The 23716-nt window shown below is 35.1% G+C and overlaps 1 protein-coding gene across 1 annotated transcript in view; it reads right to left on the bottom strand.

Moving 5' to 3' along the window:
* LOC150108730 (uncharacterized) overlaps nt 1-23716 on the bottom strand; it is a 181422-nt gene that overhangs the window by 2460 nt on the left and 155246 nt on the right. Inside the window, exon 9 of the mRNA XM_090416184.1 lies at nt 11441-11542. Coding sequence (XP_090272310.1) covers nt 11441-11542 — 102 coding nt within the window. The remainder of the gene's footprint in view (nt 1-11440; nt 11543-23716) is intronic.

Below are 23716 nucleotides of genomic sequence, written 5' to 3'. Positions count from 1 at the left end.
CATTAAGCTTTCAGATGATATATGTTGTTCAAAACAATAGATAAGAAAGAGAAAAGTTGAATAAGTGGCTAGAGAAATTTTTGTTCCATTATTATTATTATTATTAAGAGAGACCTCCAGGGAGTCAGGACTCATCGAGGGAGGCCACATACTACACGCACCAGCTATCACCTTTATTCTTGAATTCATTCACACTGCTTGCACTCACAATATTCAATGGCAATCCATTCCAATCACGAACCATCCTATGAGAGAAAAATCTAGCCTCAAAAATCTGCCCCTACTTAGCAACATTCATTCTCAGCTTCCAAGAATGCCCTCTTCTCCTTTCCCCACCCTCCATAAATTGAAAAATTCCATCAACTGAAATCTTGTATGAACCTTTCAGAAGTTTGTAACTCTTAATCATATCATCTCTCTTTCTCCTGTTTGCTAGTGTCTGCAGCCTACAAATTTTCAATCTGTCTTCATAATCAGTATTCCATAATCCTGATAAAAATTTTAACACTCTCCTTTGCACTCTCTCCAATATATCAGAATCACAATGGAAACCAGGAGACCAGACCTGTGCACAATAGTTCAAGTGAGGTCTTATCAACACCTTGTAAAGAGGCAAAATGACATCCTTATCTTTATATGTGAACGTTCGTTTCAGCATTGCAATTATCTTTTGAGTTGCATTTGCAATCTTTGCTACATGGCCTCTGAACTTCAACTTCCTATCTACTAACACTCCAAGATCTCTAGCATAATCAATATAATACGACAGATATCTAATCGCACCAAAGTGAATGACTTTACATTTACTAACATTTAACTGACACCCATTTTCCCATGCCCATAATTCCAGCCTATTCAAATCATTCTGCAAGTACTGCATATCAGCAGAATTCCTGATTACTCTACCTATCTTTGCATCATCAGCAAATAGCTGAATGTCGCCTGTCAAATCCTTCCCGGTATCATTAAAGTACAGATTAAATAACAGTGGACCAAGCACTGATTCTTGCAGTACACCACTTTTTGATATCTGTCAGTCAGCCATCCTCTTATCCATGCTAATATACTAATATGATAATATACATGCCGGCCTGGTTGGCAGAGTGGATAGCATATCTGCTCTTCAGCCAAAAGGCTGCAGGTTCGAATCCCGCTGTGGGCATGGATGTTTGTGATTGTCTATGAAAATACCAGTGGTGGTCGGCAGTAGATGGCGTTGGTGTAGTTGTGGTCAGTTGGTGAATGAATGGAGTTGTAGAGCAGGTGCCCCCCCTTGATGTGTCAAATAATAATATTCTATAACCCAAACCCATTTTCTCCAATTTATGCAAGAGTCTATCATGATGTATTCTGTCAAAAGCCTTAGCAAAATCCAAGAGTATCATGGTGGATCCATTCTCCTTGTCTAGTTCAATGGTAACATTGTTATAGAATGTGAGCAAGTTGCTAAAACATGACCTTCCCTTAGTAAACCCACGTTATTCATTGCAAAGTAGAGATTCACTGTTGACCCATTTCTGAATGCGAGCCCTAACCAATTTTTCCAAAATCTTCACCACCACTGATGTATCTAACTATCGACCAATCAGTATCTCAGGTCGATAGTTGGATACATCGGTCTTTGCACCACCCTTGTGTGGTGGAATTACCATACATCCTGTGGAATATTCTCTGTTCTGATATTAAACAGATCTGTCAAAGGAATAGCCAGTTCAGCTGAACAATCTTTTAGCACACGTGCTGATGTCCCATCAGTCCCTATTGCTGAATTCTTATTCAATTTGTGCAATAGCTCCAATACCTCGTCTTCATACACCTGCATTTCTTCATCCAGTGAAGAGGTAGCAGTGAGCTCAATGTTGCATACACCAGGTTGATAGCTTTTAACAAAATGGGCATTCATTAGCTGAACAACCTCATCTGCATCTGTAACCCTCACGCCATCTGAATTTAGAAGAGTTATCCTTTCACATTCATTCTTTCTTTCTTTTAATTGCAGCATATCAATAGAATTCTTGTGGGTTGTCTTTAGCACACAGAGCCAGTTTCTTTTCATACTCAGACTTTGCTTTCCATACAACACTTGTGACTATTCCAGCTTGCTGCATATAATGTTCGCAACTGTGTCATCCTTATGCACACGGTATTCTTTCCACATCATCCTTTTCTCACAAATCTCTCGTTTAATTACACATCCATTTGACTCCTATCCTATTTATTCTTTGAACTCTTGAGACACATTCTGATATCGCGTCATTTAAGTATTGTTTAAATGCCCATGCACTGTCGATATTCTTCCCATCCAGCCACCGATCCCATTCCACTGAACTTAGTAAACTCCTCAGCTGGTCATAATTTCCTGCTTTGTAGTTCAGCATGTAACCTTTTCTGAATGGAACATTCATAAACTTAGTTACTTCCCAAGTGAGCACCTCATGATCACTGTCACCAACCGGAGGCAGAATAGTGATGTCTTTAACTGCAACACCCTCTGACACTATAATCAAACCTAACATTCTCTGACCTCGATTTCCTTCTGTCACATGCTGCTTGAGGAAGTTGTCCCGCAACAGCTCAATAAATTCATTTTCATTCTTCTCATGAGATTTTACTGCTACCCAATCAATATTAGGATAATTAAAGTCTCCAATTATGATTACTCTTTTCTATTTGATGATGCATTTCTTCATCACTAACAACCGATCCACCAGATCTGTAACAACACTACACCATGTAATTGATCTTGTTAAATTCAACTTCACACCAGATGGCTTCAAATTCACTGTCACATGAAATACTGTTAGTAGTACAATCATATGTCACAACTCTAACTGGATTCAAGTTATCCAATATCATTAGCCCCCCCTCCTTTCCTATCCTCTCTATCCTTCCTAAAAATACTGTACCCTTTACACTTGATACCAGTTAGTATCTCTGATTCTGATAGCCAGGTCTCACTAATGCCTATAATCTGAGGTCCCAATATATTGACCAAGGCAATAAACTCCCTTTGTTTCTGATACTCCTAGTATTAAGTCTCATACCAGTTATTAGATTTTCACGACTCCTGATACCAAATGCATTCAAGTGTAGGCGCCCCCCTTATACAATATGGGGAACATATACAAATCCAATCTTTCCTCAAACTCACTCCACACATCCAAAAACTCGCATCCATTCCTTCTACATAGTCTACACGTTGAATTGTTTGCCATCATAACCCTTCTTCTTAATTCATTTTTATTATATCAAGGTAATATGCTTACTATTTTCAATTTCTCATTCTTCACTCACACCTCTTCCAACAACCCTTTCACGTCCTCTCTCACACTGAACTTATCGCTAGTTAAGTTTACCTACCACAATTACAATGTTGTTTACTTTTATTTTCTGTTTTTGAATTGCTTTCTTTATATTCTTAATTTTTGCTCTTGGAAAACTTGAAGTTATAACTCACTCATCAATAGCATGTTTTCTTACAGAGTCACCATACCAAATAACATCCTTCTTTTTATAAACGTCACTCACCTGATTTCTGTTATTTGCTGCTTGTTTTTCTTTTCCTCCCTATGTTCATTTATATGGAATAAGAGAGAACTTAGCAAAACACTAAACACAAGACATTGTTCAAACCAGTTTTAAGATATGTATCTGAGAGATGGGTTAGAAATAAAGCACTTGATCAAAGACTAGCGACCACAATTCTGAGAAAATTAGGGGAGTGAACAGATGGCATCAATGGCAGAATATTAAAAATGAATATATCAGAAAGGAACTTGACATTGTTGACATTCCAGAATGTGTGAGCAGAGCTAATCTAAGGTGTGAGGAAAGGGTGAGATTAGCAAAACAAGTGTTTAATGTCAAGATGGTAGGGGGGAGGACCCAGAGGAAGACTACAGGTCTAGACTGATTGATTCACCCAGAAGTTCTTAGAAACATGAAATGTTAGATACAACACTACTGGAGTGATGACAAGTTACAGACTAATTTGGAGCAAAATTGTTGTTAGGAGATTAATAATAATGTAAACTTAATCATATAGTGCTGTCATAATAGCCTGATTACCCCTTGAGGGTATTCAGGCTATTATGACATTATCCTTGATCATTATCAGAGAACATTTTGTTTCTATTATGTTTTGAACTGTTATTAAACTATATTAAATTATAAATTTAATATAAATTTATTTCCTTTTTTTTTCTTAGATCTAGTCTCCATAAAGTAAGTTTTTTCTATATATGTTCTATTTTCTGGTAATGATTTTCTTAAATTTTTAATAACTTCTATTCTTGTTGAAGCTATTTCTTCCATTCTATTAGATAAGTCGGATTCATTCATATTTTTTACACTTCAACTTTCCTTCCATTGCATCCTCAAATTTTTCTTTATAGTTTATTATATCTCCATTTTCTATTGTAAGTTTTATCATTACTAATTTCAAATGCTATTTCTTTATGTTTATTTTTATCCTTTCTCTCACTGGCCAATGACCACTATCATAGTTAAACTGGTTAAGAACAGACACATCTATTAATATTTCCGTGTTGTTAATCATAATATAATCAATTTCATTAAAAACTTCTCCAACTGGTCATCTCCAAGTCCATTTTCATTTACTTCACTTTCTAGAAAGTATTTCCTAATACAATCCTTGGCTCTCTGCAAATTCAGTAAGTCTTTGTCCTTGCTAATTTCTTTGGTCCCATCCCATCTAGCACACCTCAAGTACTTTCTTATTATAGTTTCTTGCCTACTTAATAGTTAAAGTATCTCCTAATAATTTTCCAATGATATGTACTATCTGTGAAAGTGCTGGAGAGATCCTCATAGAAGTTATCAATTTCTTCATCAGAATGACTGGAAGTGGGTGCATATATTTAAGTATAATATAGTTCGCCCACCGTTTGTAGGTCCCTGCTTTGCGTCTTTCCAAGAATAGTCGATTCATGCTGAAGGGGAGAAAGAAATGAAGGACGTCCGAATTGGTCGCCAACACGCGAAATCATGTGCTTTATAGGTAAAATTTTCCAACTGTTATACAAGCAACATAGTTAACTACAATAATCATAAAAGAGAAGTTAATTTTCCGACCGGTAATAATAAACAACTCATCTCACTGTACGGATTAATCACCCTATTATCGGAATGGATTCTCATTTTTCTGAGATGCGCAGAAGTGTCGAAGGATCTCTAATCGGTGGGTGAACTATACAAATATGTGCATAACTCCTAATACTTCATAAACCACAAATCTACTCTACCTTAAAATAATGTTCTGATATTTGGAGATAGTGCACTAAAACCTTTCTAAGAATGCTTGTTGCTATCCAGAAAAGGGCTCCCATAACAGATGAACTCTCCCTCAAACTCTTTCAATCACATATTATACTTCTGCATTAGGTCTTTTTAAAAGTATCCATGAAAAATCAAGAAAATCTGTACTTTCCGGGATGTTGATCCAACAAACTGGCCACCAGTATTCCTCCATTTGCCTCTAATCATATTATTATTATTATCATCACCAGAGACCTCCAGAGAGTCAAGGACTCATTGAGAGAGAGAACCCATCACACACACACACACACACAGTAGTTGCACTCACCACTTCAACAGACAATTTGTCCTCTCACTCACTGCCCTGTGAGAGAAAAATTTGGCTCTCATCCCTTTCTTAACCATTACAACTTAACTTCCACGGATGCCACCTTGTTTACTCTCCATGTCACATATAATGAAAGAGATTTCATTCAACTAATATTCTATAACATCCTTTCAAATATTTATGGATCTCTATTACATCATCTCCCTTTCTTCTGTGTTTATAATGTCTATCTTCATAATCTACATTCCATAATCCCAATCTTTGGAACTCTTCTTTGCACCCTTTCCCTAGCTTTTTCATTCCCTCGGAATCCAGGAAACCAAATCTATGCACAGCAGTCTAGGTGCATTTGTACACTAACTGATTAAAAAAATCCAGATGCTTGTTCATTTCAATTCTCAGCATAATATGAAAAGCATTAATATGGAGTTGGTCCACCTTTTGCTGCATAAACGCCTTCGATCTTCTGGGTAGGCTTTCGGCTAGATTTTGGTATGATGTCGGAGTAATTCCTTTCCATTCTTCCAGAAGAGCATCAGTAAGGGTCACTGATGTAAGGTGCTTGGGCATGGCTTGCAATTAGTGTTCCAATTCATTCCACAGGTGTTCGATGGGTTGAGATCAGGGTTCTGTGCAGACCAGTCAAATTCTTCAACACCAATCTCATCAAACTTTCTTGTAACCTCACTTTGTGGACAGGAGCGTGGGCATGTTGATAGAGGAAAGAGTCCTCACTGAACTGTTACCATAAAGTTGAAAGCAAGAAATATCTAGAATGTCATTTTAAGCATTAAGATTTCCTATCACTGAAACTAGGTAGCTCAGCCCAAACTACAAAAAACAGCCTCAGACCATCATCGTTCCTCCACACCTCCTGGCATCTGCCAATCCAGGCTTGTTCATTGGATGGCAAGATGTATCCATTCTCTTTATCCAAATCAGCCATAACATTATCATAAAATACAAGGAAACTGCTCACACGACTCCTAATTAGTTAACCCATGTTGTTTCTAGCAAATACAGCTTGTCTGTTAATCTAATTCTGTATGTGAGTTCTTACAACTTCTCTAAAATCTTCACAACCAACCTAAAGATACTGATAGGTCTTGGTAGCTAGACGTCAATTTTTTTTACTGATCTCTTAGTAAAGATCTCCCACAAGATCTTTCCTGAAGGATCAGGAAAAAAAACATATCAAGGGCCTAGCAGTTTGGCTGAACATTAACATTCCTTTAGCGTGTGTGCATGCGTGTGTGTGCGTGCTGATATTCCATTTGTTCCTCTTGCTGAATTCTTATCAGGGTTATGCAACAACTCTCGAACCTCCTCTTCATGCATCTCTATATCTCTTCATTCAATGTAGTGGTGGTAACGTGTACAATGCTATTACTAAGATCTATCGACATACAAGATGATAATCTTAGCAAAGTGAGCATTCACTATTTAAACAATCACACTGACTTCTGACACAAGGGTACATATGCATTCCGTAAAGATAGTTTTCACATTTATGCTTTCTTTTACTTGTATCATAGCATAACAATAAACTTCTCTGGGTTGCCTTTAAGCCTGCACAGCCAATTTCTTTTCATACTCTTAGCTTTTCTTATTGTTCTTCTTGTGTTCTTATTCTTCTTTCATTCCATCTATCTCTGTTCTGCCCAATGAATACAACTTTTAAGTTGTAAGTTAGCAGTTAGAATTGAAGGAAATACAGGAAGATGGTTTGATGTAAAATTAGGTGTATGACAAGGATACACATAATCTCCATATTCATCATCTATATGAATCACATTATGAAAGAATGTGGCATTAGGCCTGATATTAGAATTGGAGATGTAAAACTTAGCTCTTTGATTTATGCCGATGATGTTGTACTCTTAACACATGTAGTGCAACCCTCTAGGATTCTCTAACTAAATTGAATAACAGCTGTAACAAATTTAGCATGAAAATCAGCAATAAAAAGACCAAAACTATGAAAATAGGCAGGAACATAGAAAATTTCAGCTGCATTCTGAATGGTTTATATACTGGAAAGACTATAGAACAAGTAAAATATTTCAGCTATTTAGGAACAGTTTTTAGTGAAGATGATAAGTTAAATCTGGAAATAGACAACAGAATAAGCAAAGCTGGTATGGTGGGTAGCCAGTTGAAGAAATTTATATGGGAAAAGAGAGAAATTAGCCAAAACACCAAAACTAGCAGTATACAAGATGGTTTTCAAGCCAGTTTTAAGTTATGGATCTGAGAGCTGAGTTAGAAATAAAGCAATTGATCAGAGATAGAGACCACAGATATGAGAGTTCTTAGAAAAATTGGGGACTTGAACAGATGACATGGCAGAATCACATTAAAAGTGAATATACAGGGTGTTCGGGATAAATTTGACATATTTATAATTAATTATATTTTTCCGTAAGTTACATGTATTAACACACACTTCTCTTCATTTAAAAGTTTGGACCCTTCTTCATTCATATACAAGATGTCAGAAAGGATGGATAGCTGGAACCCACCTGAATCATGGAAGAGAATAACTTGTATCATGATGATTCGTGCCCGCCATCAAAATAAGGATATTACGACTGCTGCCCAATGCTCCCTGAATACAGTAAAAACAATCAGGCATGAACTAGAGACTTGCAATGGTGACTACGAGGATGTAGCAAGAAGAAAGATCCCTAGCAGACGATCTGATTGCGTTCGTACAGCAGAATTCCTCGCAAATCTGCAGGAACAGGTGTTGAAGAACCCTGGCATTGGAATTCGGGCTTTGTTCGTGGAGTTGCTAACTGTAGTCAAGCCCTGGATAACAAGGGTAGCCAATGGTAGGCCGTATGTATGGCAGCAGGATTCGGCCCCTTGCCACACCTCTGGGAAAAGTCAAAAATGGTTGTCTGAAAATTTCTACGACTTCACCAGTCCAAATGTTTGGCCTCCAAACTCCCCAGACCTTAACCCCATGGATTATTTTGTATGGGGCGCAGTTGAAAAAGACACCAATCGCACTTCCAGTAATACAAAAGCCCAGTTAATGGATAAAATTAAAACAGTTTTTGCGGCCCTTCCCAGGGAGACTGTAGCATCAGCTTGTTCGAGGTTCCGAAGCAGAATTGAAGCTGTGATCGATGCTAATGGTGGTTATTTTGAGTAAATCTTGTTGATAGTATTGTAATTAACTCTGCCTGTAATGTTTTTTTGTCAATTCATTAAATTTAATAGATACAAAGAAGATTTTCTTTTTCCTTACTAAACTGTCAAATTTATCCCGAACACCCTGTATTAGAAAGGAACCTGACATTGTTAGAATCCAAGATTGTGTTAACAGAGCTAATTTCAGGTGTTTTGGTCACTTAAACAAGGGAGAGGAAAGATTAGCAAAATAAGTATTCTCTGCCAGGTTGGCAGGAAGAAGACTCGGAGGAAGACCAAAGTCTAGGTGAACTGATTCAGTCAAAAGTGCCTTAGAAGAACGAAATGCTAGTTATGATAATATTAGAGTGCTGGCAATAGACTAATTTGGATGAAAATTGTTGATAGGAGATTATTAATAATATAAATTTAATCATGTAGTCCTGTTCATAGTAGCCCGAACATCCCATGAGGGTGCATATTAGGATTCATGATGATGATGATTATTTTATTTGAGTGTTGAGTAAATATATTTATACTACCAATTTTGCTATGTGGTTTATATACTGGCATTATATTACTTCATATCTTCCTACCACAGAATCTTCCAAATGAAATATGGCAAAATATTCTATTGAAAAAGCTTAGAAATGGAAGACAATACTGTAATCAGAAATTATAAAGGCAACATGAAAACTGAAGATATATTCTAGATGTCTGGAGTAATTACTTTGAAAGATTACTGAATGAAACAAGAAGCGACAGAAGAGCTGTATCAAATAGTCAGAAAGCCATTAAAAAAAAAAACTGAAATTCAGAAAGGCAGCACTGAGGTAGATGATATTCAACCAGAAATATCAAATATGAAGGTATTAAAAGTTTTGCGGTGGCTGCACTACATAATTCAGAAGGCCTAATCATGCGGTCGAATTTTAAATGACTGGAGTAGAACTGTCATAGTACTTATCTATAAAAAATAGAAACATAACAGTGTGAGAATTGCAGAGGAATTTTTCTAATGAGCATCTTGGTAAGATTTGCAAGCATACTTGAGAAAAGGCTAAGAAAAATCATGAGGGAACAAGCTGGTTCAAACCAAACAGAGGTAGTTAGGATCAGATTTTCACTTTGACAATATTGTGAGAAATCAGTGGGATACAGTAAGAATCTGTATGTATGTCTGGAAATGGCATATGGCAGTGTCAAGAGAAATGTTGAAAACAAGTATTAAACACTAAAACACTACAATTATATGGTGTACATGGGACATTATATCTAGCAATACACACTGTATTTGAGATGTATGTCAAACAGTTATAATTGGAGGAGGTACAGGAAGACGGTTTAATGTAAAAGGTGTGAGACGAGGGTACATACTATCTCCATTGCTGTTCATCATCAGTATGGATCATTATGAAGGAAAGTAGTACTATTCCTGATATCAAAATTGGACATGATCTCAGTCTTTACTTTATGTTGATGATAAAGATCTTAAATAAATTTGGTGCAAGTCTCCATGAGTCTTTAACTAAATTGAATAATAACTGTAAAAATTTGGCATGAAAATTGGCAGTAAGAAGATTAAAACTATGAAAATAGGTAGGAGTATAGAAATCATCAATTGCATCCAGAATGAAGAATGTATAGAACAAGTAAAACATTTCAGCTTTTTAGAGAAAATGGCAAATTAAATATGGAAATAAACAACAGAATCAGCAGTGCTGTTATGGCAGGGAGTCAAATGAATAGATTTATATGCAATAAGAGAGAAATTAGTCAAAACACAACACTTTCTAGGATACAACCAATTTTAACACATGGATATGAGAGGTGGATTAGAAACAAAACATTTGATTGAAAGCTTGATAGAAAAATTAGGAGAACAGATGACATCACTGGGAGAACTATATTAAAAATGTGGATATTAGGACCTTGACATTCTGGAATGTGTAAGCAGAGCTGATCTAAAACAAAGTGGTAATGTGAACAGAATGAAAGAGGAAAAGTTAGCAGAACGTTTTTTTTTTTTTTTGCCAGAATAGACAGAAAAAGACCCCAAGGAAGACCAAGAACTAGGTGGATTGATATAGTAAGGAGTTCCTTAGAAGACTAAAGTATAAGATCTGACAATATTGGAGTCCTGACAGATAAAAAAAAAATAATTTGGAGAAAACTTGTCAACAGAAAGTAGGTAATGATGTGAACTTTTTATGTAGCACTATATATCCTGTACATCCCATGAGGGTACATTTCAGGAATTTGATGATTATGATGAAAACAATCCAGATCTTCAAGAAACTCAACAGATTCCTCCTTTTTAGCTCCAATTACTTGTCAAAGAACATCACTTTTGTGACTGTGAATGGCATTAAAAAAAAAAAAAAAAGTGTGCTTACCTAATAACGTAATACTTTCAATATACCTAGTTCTAAAAGTTAAAAACAGTATTTTTTTATTTACCAAATTCATAATACTTATTTAAGCTACAAATATTGCCAATACTTCCTTTGATCTAAAAGCAGTATAACAATAACTGGCTCATGAATACAAATTTCACTGACTCCAAATAAAAAAAAAATCTCTATACACATGTTTTAATATAAACTCATTAGACTTTTGTATATTCTTAGCTTTAGATAACAACATATATTCAACTTTTCATTATTTATTTAGATTAATTAAAATAGGCAATCTCACCAGGAAGATAGAACAGTTCTAAGTGACATTGTTTTTGCATTTTTGACATCCTAGTCTTTTCCTGACCAGCACTAATCAAAGTTATTGCCAATCCTTGAGACCCTTGAAATAAAATAAAATAAGAATCTTAAGCAATATAAAGTATGGTATTAGTGTACATAATGTAATGAAGTGCAAAGTTTCATTTTTTTTCTTTCAAGAACATAATAATATAATGGAAATACTTTATCAAAACTAATTGAATATCAAAAATAAAACTATCTAATAATCATATCTGTATAGAAGTACTATATATATACACGGTAAGCTATCATTTACCTGACCTTCACAATAATGGCCCTTCAATTAACCGACCCTCTCAATGTCAACTGACTTCTGATACAGCAACATCGTATTACTTCACTTATTCGACTCTTCAATTATTATCAGAATGGCAAATTTCCTTCCAGAAATGGTCACATAAATGGTAGATTACTGCGTGTGATTTTTTTTTTTTTTTTTTTTTGTATGAAATTGCATTCATAATGCTCTAATGTAAACCTCACACATTCTAGCATAATCCATGAAGTACATATTTACAAACCCAATATGAAATAAAATGAAACCTGCAAGGCACTAAATGAGGTTCAGATTGATAGAATGGATAAAGTGTGAATTAAAAAATATCAACTACATTATCATTAGTGAGTGAGCCTATAAAATAGATTACACAATTCAGCTCTGTTTTTTAGTGAATATGATAAATTATAGCAACAGATAACTGAATAAGTCAAGCTGGTATAGTAGAAAGTCAGCTGAATAAAGTTATACAGAATAAGAGAGAAATCAGTCAAAAGCCCAAGCTGCAATATACAGTATGACAATATTCAAACCCATTATAATAGTGATCTGAAAGTTGTTTAAGAAATAAAAGAGGTGATCAAAGACTGGAAACCACAGTATATAGGTTCTTAGGAAAATGTGGAGTGAACAAATGGCTCTGATGCCAGAACTATACTAAAAATGAAGATTTGAAACCCCTCTCCTTCCCAAAGCTATTCATATTTGAGAATGCGTAGAACTAATAAATGATGTTATGGTATAAGTATAAACACAATGAGATATGAATCGTTAGCAACACAAGTGTTTCAACCAAAAGCATGAAAGCACTTTATGACAAATAATTGGGAATATAGCAAAGATCTGTATTTAAGTTTTGTAGACTTGAAAAGGCATATGACAAGGTGCCAAGAGAAAAGCTATTCAAAACGCTACAGTATATGGTGTCAATGGGACATTATATCAAGCAATACTTAGTCTTTATTTGAGTTGTAAGTCAGCAGTTAGCATTGAAGGAAGTACAGGAAGATGGTTTGATGCTAAATCTGGTGTCAGACAAGGATGTACATTATCTATATGGATCACATTATGAAGGAAAGGGGTATTAAACCTGCTATCAGAATTGGAGATGTTAATCTCAGCTCTTTACTTTCTGCAGATGATGTTATACTTTGAAATAAATCCAGTACAAGTCTGTAAGATTCCGTGACTAAATTTAATAACTGTTGCAATAAATTTGGTATGAAAATCAGCAATAACAAGACAAAGACAATGAAAATAGGCAGAAGCATTAAAAATATCAACTGGATTGTGAATGGAGCAACTATAGAACAAGTAAAACAGTAAAATATTTCAGCTATCTAGGCAAAATTTTTAGTGAAGATGGTAATTAAATATGGAAATAGAATCAACAAAGCAGGTATGGTAGAAAGCCAACTGAATGGCTTCCTATGGAATAAGAGAGAAATTAGTCAAAACACTAAATTAGTGGTATACAAAACAGTGTTCAAACCAATTTTTACTTATAGATCTCAGAGCTGGGTTAGAAATAAAACACTTGACCGAAGTCTAGATACCACAGATGAGAGTCCTGAGAAAGATTAGGAGCGTGAACAGATGGCATTAATGGCAATATTATATTAAAAACAAGGATATTAGGAAAGAACTTGACATCATTAGAATCCAGGAATGTGTTAGCAGAGGTAATCTCAGGTGGTATGGTTATTTAAACAGAATGGGAGAGAAATGATTAGCAAAACAAGTGTTCTCTGCCAGGATGGCAGAAAAAAGACCCAGGGGAAGACCGATATGTAGGTGGATTAATACAGTAAAAAGTACCTTAGAAGACAGAAATATAAGATCTGATAAAGTCTTGACAGATAACAGACTGATATGGAGGAGAATTGTTGATAGGAAGTTCACAATGATGTAAGTTTTTCAAGCTGTACTATCATAATATCGTGTACACCCCATGAGGGGGTGCATGTCAGGAATTTGTAATGGTGGTGATGATAAAAAAAAAAAAAAAAAAATATTACTAAATAAAATATATATACAAAAATAAAAATGTTCACAAAATAAAATAAACTTTTCATACATATCAGTATAATAATATATAAATGATAAATAAAAAGTTTTATAGTGATACTACATTAAACAATTTCTCAAGTCCTTTTTAGGATTTTCTTCTGTTTGGGGATGTTCTGAATGTTAAAAATCATCGATTGACAACAGATGCTATTGTTGTGTCCCATTTTACGATTTTTATTCTATTTTATAATTTCCGCTTATCTATGTTCTTCTATTATCTATTCACGAGATATCACCAAAAAATTTACTAATACTTAAGTTATTTCTCCCCTTAGTACCCCTAATATTTGTATTTATACTGCACCTTTTGGGATATTTAGTTTGAGATATTATATACAAAAACAAGGAGAAAGAACTAAAATATGTCTGAAAGTGAAACAATGTTGCAGTCGTGACACCTTATCTCGTTTCTTTACACATTAATTTCCCACGTGATTAGGTTCGTAATTTTTCAAGTGGTGCATTGGACAGCAATTTCAGACAACTCTTTTATCATTGAACAAAGGTTTATTAAATTCCTTAACATGGTACAATTCAACTTTTGTGATTACTCAATTTAATGCTAAACTAAATACTTACAAACTAACATTAGCTTATTATAAGTAATTAGGCTATGATCCTATAATGAGTATTACGATCATGCCGCCATAACAATTCAACACATAAATTCACTTGACATGGACAAATAAGATTAATTCACACTATTTAACTATTCAAACTTAAGTAGATTAACTAAACCCTTTTCTGCACTAACACACACAACTATAACATTTTAACTTTCCTATAAATTACAACAGACATACAAAATTCTCAGGACACTTAATTATTCACATAACATTAGCACTATATAATAAATTTAGTTTAATCCTTTATCCAAGTGTGAGCAAACAAAGTTTGCGCCTGAAAGTATCTTCAGGACTGGGGTAAGGTGGTACAACACCAGGACAACTCGTTGCAAAGGTGGAGCAAGCTACCAACACTCCTGTCTCAGTATCTCCTATAATGCAAAACACATCTCCTTGCAGATATGTCTAATGTTATGCATTAAGGGAAGGGCCACTACCCAGACTAGTTTCGACCTTTATTGAGGTCTCTTCAGTGGGAGCCAGGCCCAAGTTGAGATACCAGGCAGAAGCTTTAGCAGGTCATCTCTACTTATAGGAGTTGCCAAATGGTGTGCCACCCTTTTTTTTTAATAAATTACTCTGGATTTAGAGATAGATGTTGAAAGTTTATTTTTCACTTGGTTAGAGTATAATAAATTTAGTTTAATCCTTCATCCAAGTGTGAGCAAACAAAGTTTGCGCCTGAAAGTATCTTCAGGACTGGAGTGTTGGTAGCTTGCTCAGTTGAGACAGGAGGGTTGGTAGCTTGCTCCACCTTTGCAACGAGTTTCCCTGGTGTTGTACCACCTTACCCCAGTCCTGAAGATACTTTCAGGCGCAAACTTTGTTTGCTCACACTTGGATAAAGGATTAAACTAAATTTATTATACTCTAACCAAGTGAAAAATAAACTTTCAACATTAGCACTAGTCAGCTTACTTTTAATATATTCTGTCAGATACTAAAGTCCTAGTATAAATTTTCCTTGGTCACTTCAACAGTTCCGTATTAGAATAATGGTACTTATTACAGACAAATTTTAGTTAACATTAGATATATTTTACAGTACCTTTCTTTCTTGAAGTTTTCATATGGGCCTTTACCTTCTTCTGATTGAACTAGCTTGGTATAACCACTCTGATAATTTGCTACTCCTACGTTCCCTTTTGAGGTGAACTCACTTTTCGTAACTCTGGACACACACTGAATCATCTATATATCAACTGTGCAACTCTCCACTTGGACATCGATTTCTTTACTTCTTTTCCCCTTCTCATAGTTGTCACTGAAGTCGAAACACAAAGAATATGTTTCCTTTTCTTTGACTTTATGGCATTCTTTGCTTCTTACATAGGAAATACGGAATCGAAATCTCGCTCACTTTCGTTTCCGTGTTGTGGCGTGGAGATATAACCCCTATTTCGCCACTCAGGAAAACACCGTGAAATCCCTACGAAAGAGCTCTCGAAGGACTCTCTTGGAACAGAATCAAAACCAAAACCAAAAAAGCCTCGTGTGTGTGTGTGGGGGGGGGGCTTCCAACCCTTTTATACCTGTTCTCCTAACGGCACTTTTTCTAACTTCTTTTCTCCACCCCCTACTTGTTTTTATTTCACCGACCAATTAGGGTGGCGTTTTTCTGCCAAACGTCCTTTGATCGGCGAGCCCGTAACGATGTCTCAATCTGGGAATCGGCCCTGAGCGACAGTCTGTTGCTCTTCTTTTGCTAGCCTCTAATTTAATCCCCCTTCCAAATTTTTCTATGAATTTACTTAATAACTTAATCTCTAGCCTCTCACATACCATCTCTTATGACTAATCCTTTTCTGTCTTATTTAGTTAAATTTTCTCTTTTAAATCATATCACAATATTAATATATTCTTTCTTTTGTTAGTTAGTTTAACAAAACCTTTATCTTTTATATATTTTATTGGATGCAAGAATCTTTCTTTTTCTTTTTTTTTTTATTCAACTATTATCTTTTGTGCAGGATTTTTAATTTATTTTATCTTCATGTTACACCATGATAGCTGAGAATTCTATATTCTCAAGATATCAGGGTGTAACACTATCTTTGGGTTACAGCAGATGATGGAAAAGTTTTGAGAGAAACAACAGGAGCTACATCAGGTGTTTATTGATCTGGAAAAAAGTGTATGATAGAGTGCCAAGGCAAGAAGTCTGGAGGTTGTCTGAGGGAGAAGAAGGTACCGGAGAAATATGTCAGCTTGGTGCAGGAGATCTACAGAAATGTAAAGACAAGAGTTCGGACCTGCCTGGGAGAGATTCAGTGGTCAATGGTCAGCATTAAGTCCATTCCTGTTTAATATTGTGATGGAGGTAAGAGAAGATGCATCTTGGACAATGTTGTATGCAGATGACATCGTGCTGTGTGCAGAATCAAGAGAAGAAGTGGCAGCTAAACTGGAAAGATGGAGAAAAGTACTGGAAGAGAGGTATGAGACTGAGCAGAAGTAAGACTTAGTGTTGCAAAGTGGATAGCAGTCAAGAGACAGATCTGGAGTTGGAAGGAAATGTCCTCAGGAAAGTTAGGGACTTTAGATACTTAGATTCAACAGTGAAAGAGGATGGAGAGGCTGAGAATGAAGTGGGATGCAGTATACAAGCTGGATGGAGGAACTGAAGAGAGATGGCTGGAGTGCTATGTGATAAGAGGATGACAATCAATCTAAAAGGCAAAATCTACAGGACGGTAGTGAGACCAGCTATGACGTATGCTATGGAAACTGTGGCCCTGAGAAAAAATAACATCAGCAGGATGGAGGTAGCGGAGATGAGAATGCTTAGGTGGATGTTTGGTGTGACCAAAGAGGATAGTCTTAAAAATGACTATGTAAGAGGAATGGTGAAAGTTACGAACTTAGGAGCGAAGATACAGGAGGACAAGTATGTGGGAAGAAAGGTCATGCAGATGGATGTACAAGGGGAGGAAGCATGGACGGCCAAAGAAGAGATGGAGGACTTCAGGATGAAGAACTTGGATGTGTTTACAGCCCAAGACAGGAGGATGTGGAGGAGACTCATTAAAAACAGTGACCCTACTTAAGTGGGATAAGCTGCAGAAGAAGAAAAAAATATTTTTAGTTTTCAAAATTTATAGTCCATTTGATTCATCATTTTTCTTGTTTACTGGTCTTATTAACACCATTTTTTTACTGCATGTTCTTGGCTCAATGAAGTTTAGCTCCAAATATTTCGTCATCCTTGCCTTCCAAAAATATATAACCTGGTATGTCTTTTAAAATTACTCTTCATTATTCATTAAAATTTTATGTTAGTCTTTTAACTTAGCCTCTGGTCAGAGGTATTGGATTTTTATGTTCATGAGTGACACGAAACTTTAGTTTCAGAAAATCTATGGACCAATATACTGTTCTTTTGCTGATTCATTACCCCCCCCCCTCCATTTATTACTAAATTCGATTTCACATATACACACAAAACTGACCATGAGTTTGCTGCTCTCTCCAGTCATTTGAATTCACTAATATAAACAAGAGTACACAAAGTTGATTTTAAAATACTTTAAGCAGAAACTACATATTCAATTTTTGAAAAAAAAAATGCCTTTCGCACAACATCATGTAAAAATCTACTACTTTATCTGATCTACACCATTTATTATAATTTGTCTTGACTTTATGCTCTGGCTGTCTTACTTTATTTCCCACTCTGTAGATTAATGAATTTATTTGATTTATGACTGCACCAGTTAAACTACTTATTGAGTGTGAGTTTGTAAGAAATATAAACAAAGATAAAGCAGATATCATTCCCCAATTAATTCTGACCTTTCCTTTACATCAGTTGTGGCTTAAATCCATCATATAGCATTGCAGGTTCAGAGTTTTCGAATCAGTGCATTGAAAAACCAGTCTCAGTGTATCATTCACAAATCAATTTATTTAAACCAAGAAATCTATATACACTGTTCAATTTACACATATAAGCATTGACACAATGAAATTTCAAGTCTTAGATAATTACAAGTAATTCCATTTTAGTTCTCCTCCAATTCTATCTTACAATCTAAATTCTTACCCATTAAACAATAAACTTGTCAAGTGTATGCTCTATCAACAATAACTTATGTTTACAGCAATAAGCTTACTTTTAGAATAGGTACTTATTCATTTATTATTATTACAGGCAACTCCGAGGAGTCCTTACTCATCGAGGGAAGCCCTAACTGAATAGTTGTTCTGGACATCATGTCCAGAACAACTATTCAGCATCCACACAGTATCTATCATAATTTACTTTGAACTCACTCACTCACAGTCATGGCACCCACAACAGACACTGGCAGCTTATTCCACTCATTCACCACTCTCCAAACAAAATTTCCATGGATGGCCCCTAGTTCTCTCACCACCAGACCTGTTTTGAAAAATTTCCTCTGAATTAATCTTGTAAAAACCCTTCAGTAATTTGAATGTCTCAATCATATCATCCCTCTTCCACCTATCAAACAATTTCTGCAACCCACAGATCTTCAACCTGTTCTCATAAGGTTCATTCCATAGACCAGCTATCATCTTGGTCACTCGCCTCTGGATCCTCTCTACCTCCTCCCCATCAAGAAGAAACCCTGGCACCCAGATCTGGGCACAGTAGTCAAGATGGGGTCTTATCAAGGCTCGATAAAGAGGAACAATAACTTGCTTGTCTCTGCTCGTCAAAGTATTCTTCAGTAACCAAGTGATCTGATTTAGCCACTTTTGCAATGTGCCCCCTAAACTTTTACATCGATAATAATTACACTAATACAACTGACTGCAGACCAAAACACAGAATGTGATTTGTCCAGAAGTACTTACAAACGTCACGTTGTACTTATGAAAAATTACATATCATATAGTTCTTTCATTCACTACAGTCCTTACTTGATTCCTATGTCTATACAATCTTTCCTTCTTCTGACTGCATGCCTGTTCTTTGTTTCCCGCCTTTTTTCCTTGTCTTCTATTGTCGATATCTTTTACTTTCAGATTCTGGTAATCAGCAAACATGGTGGCCTCAGCCATTAGACGAATGCTTTTCTTGTTGAGCTTTCTGTGGCTCCAGTGACAGACAGTTGACCTCACATAGTGGTGGACCCAGAGAAGATGGCTGAAATCCTTAAGATGCTACTCTTTCTGATGAGTGACAGTGGACCTCATGTGGCGGGGAACAAAGGAAGAAACGGTAAAAACCCTAAGATGCTCCTCTTTCCGATGACCGACGGGTGATCTTCACATGGTGGTGGACCCAGGGAAGAGATGGTAAAAAACAACAACCTTAAGATGTCTCTCTTTCTGATGACCGACAGTGGAGTCAGGGAAGAGACAACCAAAAAACCCTAAGATGCTCTCCTTCAAGACACAAGAGCTTATATATGCTCTAGACTCTGCGTAGTACGCAAGCATGGCACTCAATATTTCCATACTTGGAGATGCACTAACATTGGGATTTGATGACAACACACTTCATGTGATACACATGAAGTACTCCTCGTACAAGCCATCTTCCTACTATCTTTGGACAAGTTAAAATACATAAACCAAGTCATCCTCTATGTGCCCCATAATTTCATACAAACACACCACAATTTGTGGTGTGTGTGTGTGTTTGTATGAAATTATGGGGAAATTATGAAATTATGACTGCTAATGTTCTGGCCCATGGGAAGACCACAATTGGTCTTCCCATGGGCCAGAACATTAGCAGTCAACTTGATGAACTTTTCCTCACCCAAATGGAACATAATTCTTATCCCCACTCCTCCCCTTGGCATTTCAAATACTATGATATAATAAGTTTAGTTTAATCCTTTATCCAAGTGTGAGCAAACAAAGTTTGTGCCTGAAAGTATCTTCCGGACAGGGGTAAGGTGGTGTACCACCTTACCCCTGTCCGGAAGATACTTTCAGGCACAAACTTTGTTTGCTCACACTTGGATAAAGGATTAAACTAAACTTATTATATTCTAGCCAAGTGAAAAATAAACTCTCAACAAAATACTATGATAGATATGATGATGATGTCCTATGTATTGGCAACATGAATGCTATTAAAACTAATTGTTTCTTTAAACACCTTTAGCCACAGACTAAAATTTTATGTGAAATAGGAAGAAGAAAAATCTATAAATTTTCTAAATTTGACTCGAGCTCACCATTATATTAGTTTTAAGGTATATCATAAACATACCACTCTTACTATATCAAAAGATTGGTCATTTTAACGCAGTTCATTATCATTTATTACAAATACTCTTCTTTAATCATTGCTCTAAACCAAGGCATTGTAAACATGGCATCAAGAAATCACATACCCAAAAAATATCATCTCTTCTTGTCCGTCAACATAGATTATCCCTATTTATGCTGTCAGAAATCACATGCCTTCTTCCCAAACAACTTAATGACATCCTACACCATTCTAAAATTCCCATATATCCATTATATTTATAAAGCCCTCAAACACATTTTCATATTATTGAATTGCCTTCACTACAAGCAACAGACTATGAAATTTCCAAAAACATATGTCCACAGTATCTCCAACTATGGTACAATGTTTTTTTATAAGTTTGATTGCCAATTAGAATGCAATACCTGCTACATTGAATCCACTATTTAAAATCTCATTTAATAGAACATTATTGAAATTGCATTATCTCCAATACCAGAATACCTGTATCTCATCACTAAAAAGAAATGCAAATGAAAAACACATCCATAACATCAAAAATTACATCTAATCTAAAGACATCTCTAATGTTATAAATTAAAAATGCCAAGAAATTTTCATCTTTAAAACTGGGCAACTTGTATATATGAGTTATCCAGTCCTGAAATTACTTCAGGTGCAAACATTGTTTACTTACACTTGGATAAATGATTAAACCAAGAATATAATTTCTTGGCATCTTTAATTTATAGTATAACCAAATGGAAAAATTTCCAATATCACTAATATTAATAAGGTTACTACCATTGATTTCCAAGATAATGAAACCAAATTACATTGTTCTGAATCTCTAGCGATAAGAACTAATCAGGATGCTATAAACACAAAAAAGATCCTATCTAATTTTGCCACCTTGGCAATTATACAAAATAAATTACTCTCCATTAATCTCAAACTCCCTGTTACTTTCAAACCAACAAAACTCCTCTAATACATAATCTTAACCATGCAATAGTTCATAGTCAGTTTTGCAATGTTTATCATCAGACAACAATTCTCACAAAATGGCCAGCATTGTCGTCATGATATATAATAAGTTTAGTTTAATCCTTTATCCAAGTGTGAGCAAACAAAGTTTGCGCCTGAAAGTATCTTCAGGACTGGGGTAAGGTGGTTGCTTTGTTTGCTCACACTTGGATAAAGGATTAAACTAAACTTATTATACTCTAACCAAGTGAAAAATAAACTTTCAACATCAAAATGTCGTCATGATGTTGGTCCACTAGTTTTGCTACTTTTAGGACTTAAATTTTTAGTTTTCAAAATTTCTAGTCTATAGATTCAGCATTTTCCTTGTTTAGTGGTCTTATTTATTCACCATTATCAACACAACATTCTCTTACCACATGTCTGAATCTCTAGCGATAAACTAATCAGGATGCTATAAACACAAAAAGATCCTATCTAATTTTGCCACCTTGGCAATTATACAAAATAAATTACAGTTCATCCCAAATATTTTGTCATCCTTGCCTTCCAAAAATATACAACCTGGTATGTCTTTTAAAATTATTCTTCAGTATTAATTAAAATTTTATATTAGTCTTTTAACTTAGTCTCTGGTCAGAGATAATGGGATAGCTCCATTACCTACTTACAACTCTGCTATTTTTATATTATCTGACATCAGGAGTGACATGAAACAACAAACTTAGGATTAAAAAACTGTATGTACTATACAGTCAAACTTATTTATAACAAGCACCAGGAGACTGACAAAAGTTCCTCATTGTAACGATTACTCACTATACCAATGATGAGTTAAATTTACCTCCTATTTTTTTTTTAATTCTCAACAATTCGATAAAAACAGATTAAAAAAACAAAAGTATTACAGAGAAAATAATAACATAATTACATACCTAAGTATTCTTTGTATGAATATGCTTGTATAAACTACAACACACTTAATATTAAACATAATTTATGTGTCTATAATTTTAAAACCACACAGTTTATTTCTCCGTAATTAAAAACAATACTAATCAATAATAAACACGATTTCAATTAGTCCTTTTGAAAATAGACATAACGATGTCATGTCAGTTTTTAAATCAATCCAGACAACTGTTGTTAGATAAAAATCGTTGTGTCCAAATTGTTTAGCAAATTTTTCTGCTTAAGTCTTAAGTTCAGAAACCATTTAAGCAATGTTTCATCAACAATTGTATGCACGCACTTTCTAAAATTTTTTTTTTTGGTAACAACCAAAACAAAAGTTTTCCAGTACCAATATGTAAACATCTTTTCTCTTCTCTTCCATAATGTTGATATTGTTGAAGAGGACAAACAAACTTTTTTTATATACTTTAACAGTTCTTTGCATCACTTTCTAACTCACAAATAATTCTGACTTTTTTCACGAACTGAGAGAGAGACACTTTTTTTAGTAGACATTTCCAAAGGAAGGGTTCATTTTTAACTGATTTAATGGTTGTATCAATGTTTGGATAATATGAGGGATGATGGGAGGCCAGACACTGGAGAAGTAGGTTAGGTAGAATGGGAATGGTTCTTGAGGACAAGATTAGGTTATAAACCAGCTCTTAATCAGATGAAATTGATCATAAAAGCTAAGCCACTCCCTTCATTTTTGTCTATTCCAAGAACTGTGAGCAATTAAGAATGTTTGCACAGTTACCAAAGTTTGTATAGTATATCCATGTAATATACTCATAAAGGTGAGCAGTTGTATGAGAATAAGCATAAATTAAAATCATTATGGCCTTTTGCTTATTACATACGTGTTCATTACAACAAGATTTGACTGTATATTTACACATTTTTTTAAGTCAGGAAAATGCCAACTGTTTTTGTTACATTGGTATAGCTACTATGGTGATGCTTTTTAGAATTTTTCTGTTATTTGTATAATTGTTGTTTCATTTTTGTTGGAAAATAATGCCTGTGAAATTAAGCAAACATTTTACAATTAGCCAGGTTGGCAGGAAAACGACCCAGAGGAAGACCAAGATATAGGTGGATTGATACGGTACAAAGTGCATT

This window comes from Typopeltis vanoorti, chromosome 3, assembly GCF_054136105.1.
Source record: "Typopeltis vanoorti isolate ZY-2024b chromosome 3, IOZ_Tvanoo_1.0, whole genome shotgun sequence".
NCBI classification, from domain to species: Eukaryota; Metazoa; Arthropoda; class Arachnida; order Uropygi; family Thelyphonidae; genus Typopeltis; species Typopeltis vanoorti.
This window is presented reverse-complemented; position numbering and strand designations above follow the sequence as displayed.